The sequence below is a fragment of the Amborella trichopoda genome, chromosome 12 (assembly GCF_054954075.1).
Source record: "Amborella trichopoda isolate Santa Cruz 75 chromosome 12, AtrichopodaSantaCruz75HAP2 v2.0, whole genome shotgun sequence".
Lineage (NCBI taxonomy): Eukaryota > Viridiplantae > Streptophyta > Magnoliopsida > Amborellales > Amborellaceae > Amborella > Amborella trichopoda.
Window position 1 is genome coordinate 47107943 of NC_142347.1, and position 11492 is coordinate 47119434.

Consider the following 11492-nt stretch of genomic DNA (forward strand, 5'->3'; position numbering starts at 1 on the left):
ATCAAAGTAAAGCGCATCTCATTTTGAAATACTGTTGAAAGATGTTCTTTCAGTATTGGGAATCTTTATGATGGCCTGAATATTTGTTTTCAGCCCCAACAATAAAATTGAAAGCTTTAAAAATAGTGTAGATCAAGCAAATCTATGAATGCTTATTAATCTTGAAAATTGATGTTCCAGAAATAACATTACAAGATACACTATATTCAAAATTCGAAATCTATTTTATTTCATGCTCATACATTTTGAGGTTTAGACGATGGATTTGAGGATTTTTGGGCATCAAAACGACCTCTTGTAGTGAATTTTTGAAGGGCCTCACCTTTTTATAAATTGTTTACCTTTTTATTTTATACCCAAGTCCCTTCCTATTCTTTTGTATTTCCAAATTGCATCCAACTTCGAATTTCAAGTTCAGATCCATAATTTTTTCTTGTACTTTAAGATGAAAAAAGCTGTATGGAAGTTTAAGTTTTGAGCGAAACATCGGTTTAAATTTCCAAACCCACCAGTTCACCCAAAAGGAAAGCATGGTAGAGACTATTCAGAACTTTGAGCCCTGAACCTACAATTTCAGAAAAAGGAATACAAGTCCTGGTTGAGCACTCCAATGCCCAAAATTGGCACACCTACGTTTTAAATGAATCTATGTCGCACTGTCTAAGTTTGGAACTCATGTTTCACTCAAAGATTGTTCCACATATGAAAATTTAAACAAAATTTGGATCGAAACTTGGAGTTAGATGCGTAAGTAATTGGACAAAATAAAAAGTTGAAAAAATAGGACTTGCATGGAATATGAAAAGTACTTGAATTTTTTTTAATATCTAGATATGAAGAGATTTTTAGTAAATTTCCAAGATTTTTATTCAACAAATTTTCTATTGAAAATGTATGTGATGAGACTATTTGCTTTTGCTATAAGGAGGTTAAAGATGATTAACTATTGTTAAGATGTTAAATTTGATAATTGAGGATGTATCATTAGTTGGGCACAAAGTCCAAAATGATTTTTTTAATTTTTCGAATTCTGGTATGCTATTTTTGTTTTGTGAATGAACATACTTTCAATAAAGTTATAAAACCTTATAGTTTTTTTTCGTTACTTTCAAATATGTCTTTTGGGTTTTTTGTCATTTTCAAACTTTTTATTTGAACCAACTTACCTCTTCACAAATGTTATACACATTATCGGTTCATGTAAATCAACTTTCTTTTACTTGGTCGCTTATTGGTGTCACGCTTTGTGTATAAAAAAATAAACCGGTCATAAAGTATACAATTCATTTTCTATTTCTCCATTTTCTAAGTATACGGTTTTTCTCTCTTATCTTCATCCAAAAAAAAATAAAAATGGAGGGCCACTAATTCGGAGCCTATGCATCTAAGAAAGCTTAATGCCCCTTAAAACCCCTCGATAAGAGAGCCATGAAGCTAGAGGAGGGATGGGCCCACGTGTAGGCGATGAATCAGACAAATAGACGTCTTACGTGGCACCAATTGTACACGTGGCGATCATCGGGACCCTTATTTGCTGGGTCCCGGTGTCCCCTAGTCCGCCCCTGCTTCCCCCACCGCATACACAACGCGCGCGGTCAAAGGGCCGCCCCGGTCGTCCCGTAAAAAGCTTCCACTTGCTCATTATTCTCTCCCCCTCTCTCTCTCTCTGCTTTTTCACTCTCTCTCTCTCTCTCTACTTTTTCACTCTCTCTCTCTCTCTAGTTTTCCATGCTCTCTCTATCTCTACTTGTGGCCCTTTACTTTATTATTGGTGTTATTGTTTTATAAGGGTGTTGGGTGTAGTGCAAGTCCGTCTCCTTATGCCTCGGCGCCCTTTTTTCTATTTCTGCACTCTAAATACGGATTTTGGACTCCTAGCTCAAACCCCACTGGCCTTTTTCTCTCTCTAAAACAAGGTTTCTCTCTCTCTCTAGCATGACTGAGGCCCTTTCTTTCTCTGTTACGGTGATCTTCGCCTTATACATAGCTTAGCTCCTGTCTCTCTCAGTTCATTCTTGGGTTTTGCTAAGGAATCTGAACTAATCTCTCTCTACAGTTCTCATCTCTCTCTCTCTCTAGATTATGGAGTATCAGGGTTTCAGTTCAGATCCATCTCTTGTTGCTTAGGAATCTGAGCTCTTACGCTCCCGTACTCAGCTCAATCTCTCTCACTCTCTATCGCTTTCTCTCGCTAACGAGCTTGGGCAGTTGTTCCATTCTTCTCTCTCTACTTGGTTTTTTTCACTGAGCTCGAACTTTCACTGCCTTCCACTTCGGTTTTAGCTCCTCTCTCTCTCTCTACCAACTTGGGTTCAGCTCAAGTCTCTCTTTCTCTCTCTAAAATAAAGAAGGAGAACCAAAAGCACACCCCAAAATGGATTGCTCAAATAATTGGCTGGCATTTTCTCTCTCTTCGAATCCCCCTCATCAGACCCCTCCCGAACCTTCCCCTCAACTCTGCCTCCTTGAAGCCTTCAACACAAGCGGTAACACCTCTCACTCTCTACTTTTCTCTATCGTATCCACTTTCAAGTTTATCCCAGGAGAATAAAAGGAAAAGGATTTTAATGGAGTTCTTTTGCAGGTTGGCCGAAAGATAATACACACAGAGAAGAAGGGAGCGGTGGTGGTGATCTATCCATGATAGCATCAGCTGCACCACCAAAACTGGAGGACTTCCTCGGTGGCGCTTTCTCAGGCCATTATTCTGGCGACTTCTCCGGCAACCACGCCAGAAAACCGAACACCAACTACGATTCCGATCTGAAATCCATAGCTCAAGGTGTCCTCCAAGTATTTCCCACCAGTCAATCGGAAGTTGAAAAGTCCATTTTGGCTTCTGATTCTTCTACAAAGAAATCAATCGACACATTTGGCCAAAGAACTTCGATCTACAGAGGAGTTACAAGGTTTCATAACTAAAAAATCGTAATTGATTTGATTGGTTTTTTTCTTGCCATTTTTTGTTGGGTTTTTTTCTAAGTTTTTGTTATTATTATTATTATTATTGGTGCTATGATTGGGTTGGAGGAATTTTTTTTTTGTTATTTTTCTGATGATTTTTTTTGTCTTCCTTTAAAAAAAAATTGATTTAGGCATAGATGGACTGGGAGATATGAAGCACATCTATGGGATAACAGTTGCAGAAGAGAAGGACAATCACGGAAGGGGAGACAAGGTATCATAAGGCCTCCGATCTGAGAAAATCCATTCAAATGGTTTCAGCACAGTCTTGACATTATCATTACATGACCACACGTTTTTCTCTCTCTAGCTTTCTAGATCTAAACCATTCCTTCTCTTTCTATCTCTCTCTCTCTCTCTCACACAAGATTGGTAATCAAGCACCTAGATTGGCTTCTAATGGTTTCTGTTATTTGTGCTGCACGGACTGGGGTTGAATGAAATGATTGGCTTTGACTGGAAAAACCCATCATTTTTGCAGTGTATTTAGGTTAGTTTCGTTCTTATTTTTTCTTATTGTTGTTTTATTTACTCTTTTGCTCATTCATCTCAAAAAAATAAAACCAATGTTTAATTTATCAAACATGGTTTTGTTTCAAATTTTCAGGGGGTTACGACAAGGAAGAGAAAGCAGCAAGAGCCTATGATCTAGCTGCTCTAAAATACTGGGGTCCAAGCACCACAACCAATTTTCCGGTAAATATTATTTATAGATAAAAATAAGAAAATAAAACTTTCACATAAGGGAAATTTTTTTTATATTTTCTGGAATACCTCGGATCGAGACTGAGAGTCATGATCACTTTGATTCCTTACAATCAGCTCTAGGCTGTTTTTGACTCCTTGCATTGATCAGTTAAGAACTCTTAATTTTGGGACGGATTATCTATTATTAGTTCCAGACCGCTTTGATTCTTTAACTTAGTCCAGAACTCAGGTATTTTGAAAAAAATGAAAAATATTTTTTAAAAATATAAGCTTAGAATATGCAAAGGACCCGGTTTCTATGCGGCCAAGCGCACATATGTAGAAATGTGGGCTTTTAAATAAATCTATTTTTGAGATGGATTTTAATACTTAATTTTTAACGAAATGTAATCTCCAATATAGAGATCATGAATATGAAAAAAAAAAAAAATTTTAAAAACTAAAAATAATAATTTTAGTAAAAAAACATTTAGACCCTTAGTTTCCACGGCTTGCATCCATCTCTAGGATGGATGCTTTACACTTTCTGGAGCTAATATGTAGAAATGGGGTCCAGCATGCATGAAACCATTTTCCATATAGAAATATGGAAAATTTCCAAATAACTGTAACTATAAAGGGTATTAGTGAAAATTTTCCTTATTATTTTAACTAAATATTCTAAAGTATTTGGACTGAAAATTTATTCCGGAATCGGGCTAGTTTAGTGTCTGGTACTTATTTTCAGTTTATTTATTGCCTTGATACTTTTGTACTATAAAAATATTGGAAAAGTACACTGACTAAATGTTGCTCTAATTTTGTTCAGGTGTCCAACTATGAGAAAGAGCTGGAGGAGATGAAGAATATGACCAGACAAGAATTTGTTGCGTCTCTAAGAAGGTAAATTTAAAGAGAATATTGTGGCTCCTTATTGCTTTTTCTTATTTTTGGGGAGAAGCAGAAAATTTCTATTCAAGATGTAATATTTAGATGGATTTTTCTGAGAAATTTATTTATTTATTGACAGGAAAAGCAGTGGGTTTTCGAGAGGTGCTTCAATTTACAGAGGGGTTACAAGGTAAGATCCTTTGTTATTATTGTGAGTAAAATGATTAATTCATTATTATTACCTAAGTAATTATCATCATTATTGTTGGTAATAATAATAATAATAATTGTAATAGTGCAATGATAATAATAGTTGGTTATTGTCATTGTTATATTTGGTTTTGTAAGGTATTTTGAAATAATAAGGAGATCATAAAAACAAGTTTTCGAGAAATTATCATGTTTTTCAAGAAATTAAGACAAGAAAAAAAAAGTTTGTGTATGTATTTCTTGTCTCTCCCTCTTAATATTTGCATTAACTCATTATTTAGTACATAAAACTTTCAGGCACCATCAGCATGGGCGATGGCAAGCAAGAATAGGGAGAGTTGCAGGGAACAAAGATCTTTACTTGGGAACTTTCAGTAAGCTAATTTCCTGTACTCTCTCTCTCTCTCTCTCTCCTTTTTCTTGGGTTATTGTCTTCTCTCTCTCCACGCACCCAATAGCCCATTTTCAACTCTCTTCCTCTCTCTATTAACCAATTTTCAACTGTTGGATTCTCTCTCTTAACTCATTTTGAACTGTTGTCTCTGTCTGGGTGCTCTCTCTCTCTAAACTCTTTTTCAAATGTTGGGTTCTTTTGAATAGGTACACAAGAGGAAGCAGCCGAAGCCTACGACATAGCAGCCATAAAATTCAGAGGCCTCAACGCTGTAACCAACTTCGACATGAGCCGATACGATGTAAAGAGCATAGCAAACAGTAATCTCCCCATCGGTGGAATCACTAACAAAACCAAGGCTTCCTCTGAATCAAGTTCTTCAGACATCAAAACCCTTGAAACCAAGCTCACAGACGAGCAGGAGCTGAGCTCTCTGAGCCCACAATCTGAGCCGATAAGCTTCGCCATTCCCATCAAACTCGACCACGACTGGTCTCTCATGGGCTATCAAAACCCTAGCAGAATAGAGCCTTTCCATAACGTCTCTTCTATGACTTCCTCCGCCATTAATGAGGCTCCCTTGACAATGGATTTCTCCACGAATTCCTCGACTTATCAGAGCAACAACTGCTTCATCAATGGCGGGTTCACGGCCCAACAGAGCTTGCCAAGCGTGACTTCGATCGATTCCGAGAATGGGAAGGCTCTGTATTATTTGTATCAAAATCCGTCAAGTTTGTATAGATCAAGCGCGTGCGAGAATGCTGGTTATGGAGCATGGGTTGCACCGCCGTTGCCGGCTTTTCCGAGCTCGAAGACGCCGGGCCTTGCTCTTTGCCAAACCCCCATTTTCGGAATGGAGTAGGGGGAATGTGAGTTTCGAGGGTTCTACCGATCTTTGTTAACAAGAAATATCCATCTTACAGGCTTGTTTCCTAGCTGATTCACTCTTCTGCTGACGAAATGTTTTTTGTTTATCACAAATGAAACGTTTAACTTTCACCAGATGTTGAGTTGTTCTTCCTTTTTTTTTTTCTCGGTCACTGAATTTTGATATCATTCTAGAGAGAGAGAGAGACGGGGACTTACTCTTCACACACACACAGACGGGGGCCTACTTTTTCTCATGCAATTATATGTTAAGAACGTGACAAAACCTTTGTAAAGAGAGACATCATATGTTTAAGAGAGGCATTCTTCATGACATCTTTAGGAAAAGAGAGAAATAAGATTAAGAAAACAAAATTTGGTTAATTTATTCAGAGATAAGAGACAGGGAGAATTTTACGATACATGAAGAATTTTACAAAATTCTAAGTATTGTGAAGAATAACAAGTTATGAGAGAGTTTGATGCAGTATTAAAAAAAATCAACGCGGTCAAAGAACTCAGGAAGTGGTCGAGACGAGTTATTTAAGTGAGTCTCAGGAAGTGGTCGAAACGAGTTATTTAAGTGAGTCTCAGTATCTCATCGGAGTTTAGATTTTTTTTTTTTAACAAGAAATAAATTAATAGTTTTATATAGTATAAGTGTTTATTTTATCAACAAAGTAGAAAAGTTTGTGTCGATTGGTGCGCCTCTTTGTAATTTGTTTTGAACTCTGGTATGAATATGCAGTAATATTATACTTAAATTTAAAAAACATTCCGTACATAAACTCACCCAAAGCTTTATATCGAGTTGGTTTGCCGAGTCCGTTTGCCTCGGCCAGGTTTTATAATGGCACTGTTCTCACGGTATCTTAAGAAATCGACGAAATTCAAGAGTCATGTTACAAAAAATGAGAGAGAGAGAGAGTCATGATATTTAACAACTTGGCCAAATCTGTTGAGACTCAAGAGAGAGTCAGGAAACGCTGAACCACCAAAATCAAGAGAAATATGGAGAGTCACAAAACGTTAAAAACTTAAACAGACAAAATCGAGAGATACCGAGAAATGTTCAAAAAAGAGAGAGAGAGAGAGAGAGAGAGAGAAAACATTCGATCTCATCATGATCCACGAAGTAGAGAGAGAGGGGTATAACATTCCTTTTCATGATTACACGTGATCTGCATCTCCCATCTAAATACACGGACGGTCTAGATCCGCAACCACTAATCATCTAATCCATGCCGTACGTTATCTCCTTCCGAATATCTGACCGCCCATTGACCGAGGCACGTGAGCTCGTTTTACACTCTTAAATGAGATGTCCACAAACTCATTATTTACGTTTAAAGTGAAGGAATCCAAGGCCCCACATTGTCATTGCCATGAGGGATCAACCTGAACCGTCCAGATTGGAGATGGATAAGCAGTAACGCCCACGTGGATCCTCCGTGAGGGCACACGTGCGGTCAAGATCTGCATGCATGCAGGCGCACGTGGTACTGAACCGGGGCGACTATGCACGTGCACATAGTAGAATGGTGCTAGATTTTAATAATTATTAAGTTATGAAAACCTGTCTGGGTAAGGATTCGTTAGTGCAAATAGAGCAAGAAATAATATTTTATATGCGATTCGATTCTTTCGCCATTCATTTCTTAGAAATTACAAAGTTACCCGTAGTTTGTATAGTAGTGCACATTTATTTTCAAGAGAGAGAGACTGCTTATATTTTAGAGAGAGAAACTGCATATATTTTTGTTTGAACTTTGAAGCCTAGCAATAGCGCTTGTATTTTTTTTTTTTTTGAATCACTCGGATATTGAGCCCTGTTTTATTAAAGAATCAAAATAAATATTGCATCAAGAGTTTTTAAACCGCTCATAGCAAGGGAACACTAACAACATTAGATAGAATGAAACGCATTACAAAACCAGGGAGGCGAACATGCCACACCGTCACTTCATTCATAAAACTGTAGCTTTGGCCAAAGTATCTGTATCTATATTGGCCTCCCAATAAACGTGTTGGACTTTTTATGAGCGAAAGATACAAGCTTAGATATACTATCTGACAAAATTAAAAGCAATATCCAAAAAAGCCTGCAAAGATAACTCATTGATCAGTAAGAAGCTTGAAGTCACTTTCTATGATGAGAGACACATTTCAACAAAAAGTAGAGTGAAAGAGTGAAGGGGGAGTGAGTGAGTGCTTATATTTTTGTAAGAAGCCTTGCAATACTGCCTATATTTACATTCAAGAAAAAATTGAGCTAGAGAGACCATAGTTGGATAAAATAGAGAGAGAGAGAGCATAGTAGATGATAAACCATAGTAGATGATAACTCTAAATCAGACCATAGTAGATGATAACTCCGTAGTACCCATCCTTAGAAACTATGAGCTGGGTAACACACACAGAGCAAGGCCGTGAGAGAGACCACTTTAGACAGAAGTGATGATTAAAGTGTTGTTTGTTTTCCGCAGTATTTGACCTGACTTAGTCATGGACCAGTTACTTAGTTGCAACCTAATTATAAATGGAGAGAGTGTGCCATAAATTGAGATTATATCTGAAAAAGAGTTGGCAAAAGCTGGGAAACAGTAGTTGTCAAAAGATAAAAGACTGGATTGGACCCCAAAAAGCTAACTGCATTTCCAGGGATTAAACTGAATTTCAAAAATAAAGTTGTTATTTCTACATAATGTTTTCACGTTTTATTGAAAAGTTGTCAAAAGTTGCAACTCGTCGTCTCTACAATTTCAAGAGTTTTAGCAGTTGTCCCTTTCACTGGTGATTTTGATGATGTTTAAAGCGTTTTTATTCTCGTTCTTTTTCTTTTCTTTTTTTTATACTTAAGCTAATGTCTTTTTCTCTCTCTCCTCAAACCATCTCAAAAACCTGGGTTTATTTCGGATCCGGATCTGCAAGGTAAACTGGCCATTTGGGAAATCGGTAGAGGTTGGTGAATCGCCCATTCGGATCGATGACCCAGCTTCGAAAATCAGTCAAAAAATAAAAAATACACAAAATTAAAAAAAAATAAAATCTTAAAATAAAAGTAGGGCCAAATCTGCTAGTGCCTCGAACAATTTGGCCTCTAGCTAGAATTGCTCGAATCCTGATATATTGAAGTAGCCACCTGGGTCCCTCTCAAAACTGACACAGATAGGGAGATTTCAATTTGGATGTTTTTTAAGATATTGGTTGTGTACACACTTTTGAATATTTAGCCACTAATTATATTGGTATATTATTTTAAATGCAGTTTTTATATAGGCTTTGTGAAAACAAAGTAAAACCTCACCTCGAATCCTCATCCACATACCACTTTGGACATCAAAAATCACAATAATAGTTGTCAATCAATTTCAAATCATTTTTTTTTTTTTTTGTTGGGAAAATATAGAATGAAACCATTTGCTTTTTATATTCGCCACAATAATCTTGATCATGTGATAGAAAGTTGGGTGGCTGCAATTAGTCTATTGACCAAGCTCAAATTTCAAAAGAAATTTTTTCGAATTTTGTAACACATCAAAGCTATCAAATTTCACATCAAAAGTTGTAAGGAATTGTGACCACCTTATATAAAAAATAAATGATATCATTGGATACAATTTTTTTTTTTTTTTTTCTACAACCACATGGTCGAAGTTGAGAGGATCCATTCGAAGGTTTTCCAACACTAACTGCATATTGGAGTGAGATTAAAGTTAAGAAGTTACTTATTTTGATAAGACTGCAGCCCTATAAAAATATTTCTCAAATATTTTTATGTTTGTTATGATATTTTATGATTTTTTTACTTATTCTATTTTCTCTTTTTTTTTTTACTTTAAAAACTACGTGTCGATTTTTCCTCATGTTCTGTTTTCCATATACTTTTTGGTCATCTTTACTTTTTCTTTTTGTTTCTAATGATCTTTATTTGTATTTATTGTACAACCTTTTGCCTTTTTTGAAGTATCATGACTCGGGCGAGTCCAGTTGAGGTAATCGACTCGGGCAGACCCAGAGCAAAGCTTTTTAATATTAAGGGTGTGTGAGAAATAATTATACACTTTGGGAGAGAGAGAGAGAGAGAGAGAACAGCTTGCGTTTTGAACTATGTGAGAGAGAGAGAGAGAGAGAACAGCTTGCGTTTTGAACTATGTGCGTCACGACAGAGAGAGAGAGAGAGCAGCTTGCATTTTGAAGTTTGTGCGAGAGATATACTCTTTAAACATAGAGCTTCAGTTTTCAGAGAGAGAGAGAGAGAGAGAGAGAGAGAGGGAGTTATTGTTAAAAGTTTGCAAACTGGTGGCAATCCCCTAAAGTCTAAAATGCTAGAAAAAACGAGCATTTACCCCATTAATTATTAGAAGCATTCATCTGCCCAGCACTAAAACACCTATTTTTTTCCTTATGTCTGATTCAGTAAGATTCAACAATTTCAAACTTAGGTCTTCTTCTCTCTGCTCTGTCCCCTTACTCGTCTAGGCCTAGATGATGGTTGTCTCATGCCTTTCGGCGCATCTCAGAAACCCTAGCTTTGACCAAAACCTATGCCTTTGAACAAGCACAAAATAACATTAATCAATTAGTTTAACTAGTAAAATACTTAGCTGTTTATTAACCAATTTTTCCATTACTTTCTCTCTCTCTCTAAGATCAGATATTCTGAAAAGGGGTTTTAGGGTTGATGACAGGGGATCATAAGCTGCGCCACATGGTTTTTATATTAGTCAAATGGAGACAGGGAAAGGGGCCTCTCTTTGCTTTTTTGGGTTTTATTAAATTTTTAGGGTTTGTGGGGACCCCCTTGATTTGAGGTTAGGGCCTGGAATTGTCCCTGCTTTAGTTCTTGATGTGGAAATCATGTCGGCCATGAAGATCCTGTTCACTCTAAGTATAAAGTATATTTCATCTTATCTCTAGAGAGAGAAAAAGAGAGAGAGAGCAGGGGTTTACTCCTTTAGAGATTGGGGTGGCAATGGAGCCGACTAGACCCGGGATCCGATGGGTGAAACTCGTCTAGATATGAATTTAAATTTTAGACTCGAAAGGTAAGTTACAGCTCAAAACCTAGATCCAAATACTATTTAGGTATGGGTTCAGCCGGACAGGACCCATTCCCACCTCTAACTAGAGAGAGATAAAGTATGTGTTTTTTTTGGTTTTGTTTATTACTATAAAAAAGGAGTGGCTTATCAAGGATTGAAGAAAATGAGTGCTACAATATCCAATGTTGTGAAATTCGTTTCGGAGCTTTTTTCGGTTTGATGAGAAAAATGAAGCAGTTTGGTGCTTTGGGCGATTCGGGAGAAAGACTTTGGATTTTTTTTTTAAATTTAAAATAAATAAATTAAATATTTATATATAAAAGTATAAAAATAATGACTAAATAAAAATCAAAATACTTTTATGTGGGTATTTCTTTGCTTAGGCCAAAGAGGTCGCAGCTTCAGCCGAATCTACCCAAAACAGACCCGGA

General features: G+C 36.7%; 1 protein-coding gene across 2 annotated transcripts; it reads left to right on the plus strand.

Annotated features, from left to right (window-relative positions):
* Positions 1–1787: 1787 nt before the first annotated feature.
* AIL5 (AINTEGUMENTA-like 5) lies at positions 1788–6151 on the plus strand. Of its 2 annotated transcripts, none has more exons than XM_020667865.2 (8): positions 1788–2486; positions 2585–2909; positions 3096–3178; positions 3572–3660; positions 4481–4554; positions 4682–4732; positions 5050–5126; positions 5353–6151. In XM_020667865.2, the coding sequence occupies exons 1-8, from the start codon at positions 2375–2377 to the stop codon at positions 6009–6011; spliced, it is 1470 nt and encodes a 489-aa protein (XP_020523524.1). In that variant the 5' UTR covers positions 1788–2374; the 3' UTR covers positions 6012–6151. The 2 variants fall into 2 exon arrangements, with proteins under 2 accessions (XP_020523524.1, XP_088709083.1); XM_088852957.1 differs by having other exon boundaries at positions 2007–2486; positions 3096–3454.
* The last annotated feature ends 5341 nt before the right edge of the window (positions 6152–11492 follow it).

What these genes read in the sequence shown, in the direction of transcription:
- AIL5 (XM_020667865.2), top strand. Translation starts at nt 2,375, where the DNA reads ATGGATTGCTCAAATAATTGGCTGGCATTTTCTCTCTCTTCGAATCCC. An exon ending in TGAAGCCTTCAACACAAGCG is followed by an intron (nt 2,487 to 2,584) that starts GTAACACCTCTC and finishes GTTCTTTTGCAG; the next exon opens with GTTGGCCGAAAGATAATACA. An exon ending in TCTTTACTTGGGAACTTTCA is followed by an intron (nt 5,127 to 5,352) that starts GTAAGCTAATTT and finishes TCTTTTGAATAG; the next exon opens with GTACACAAGAGGAAGCAGCC.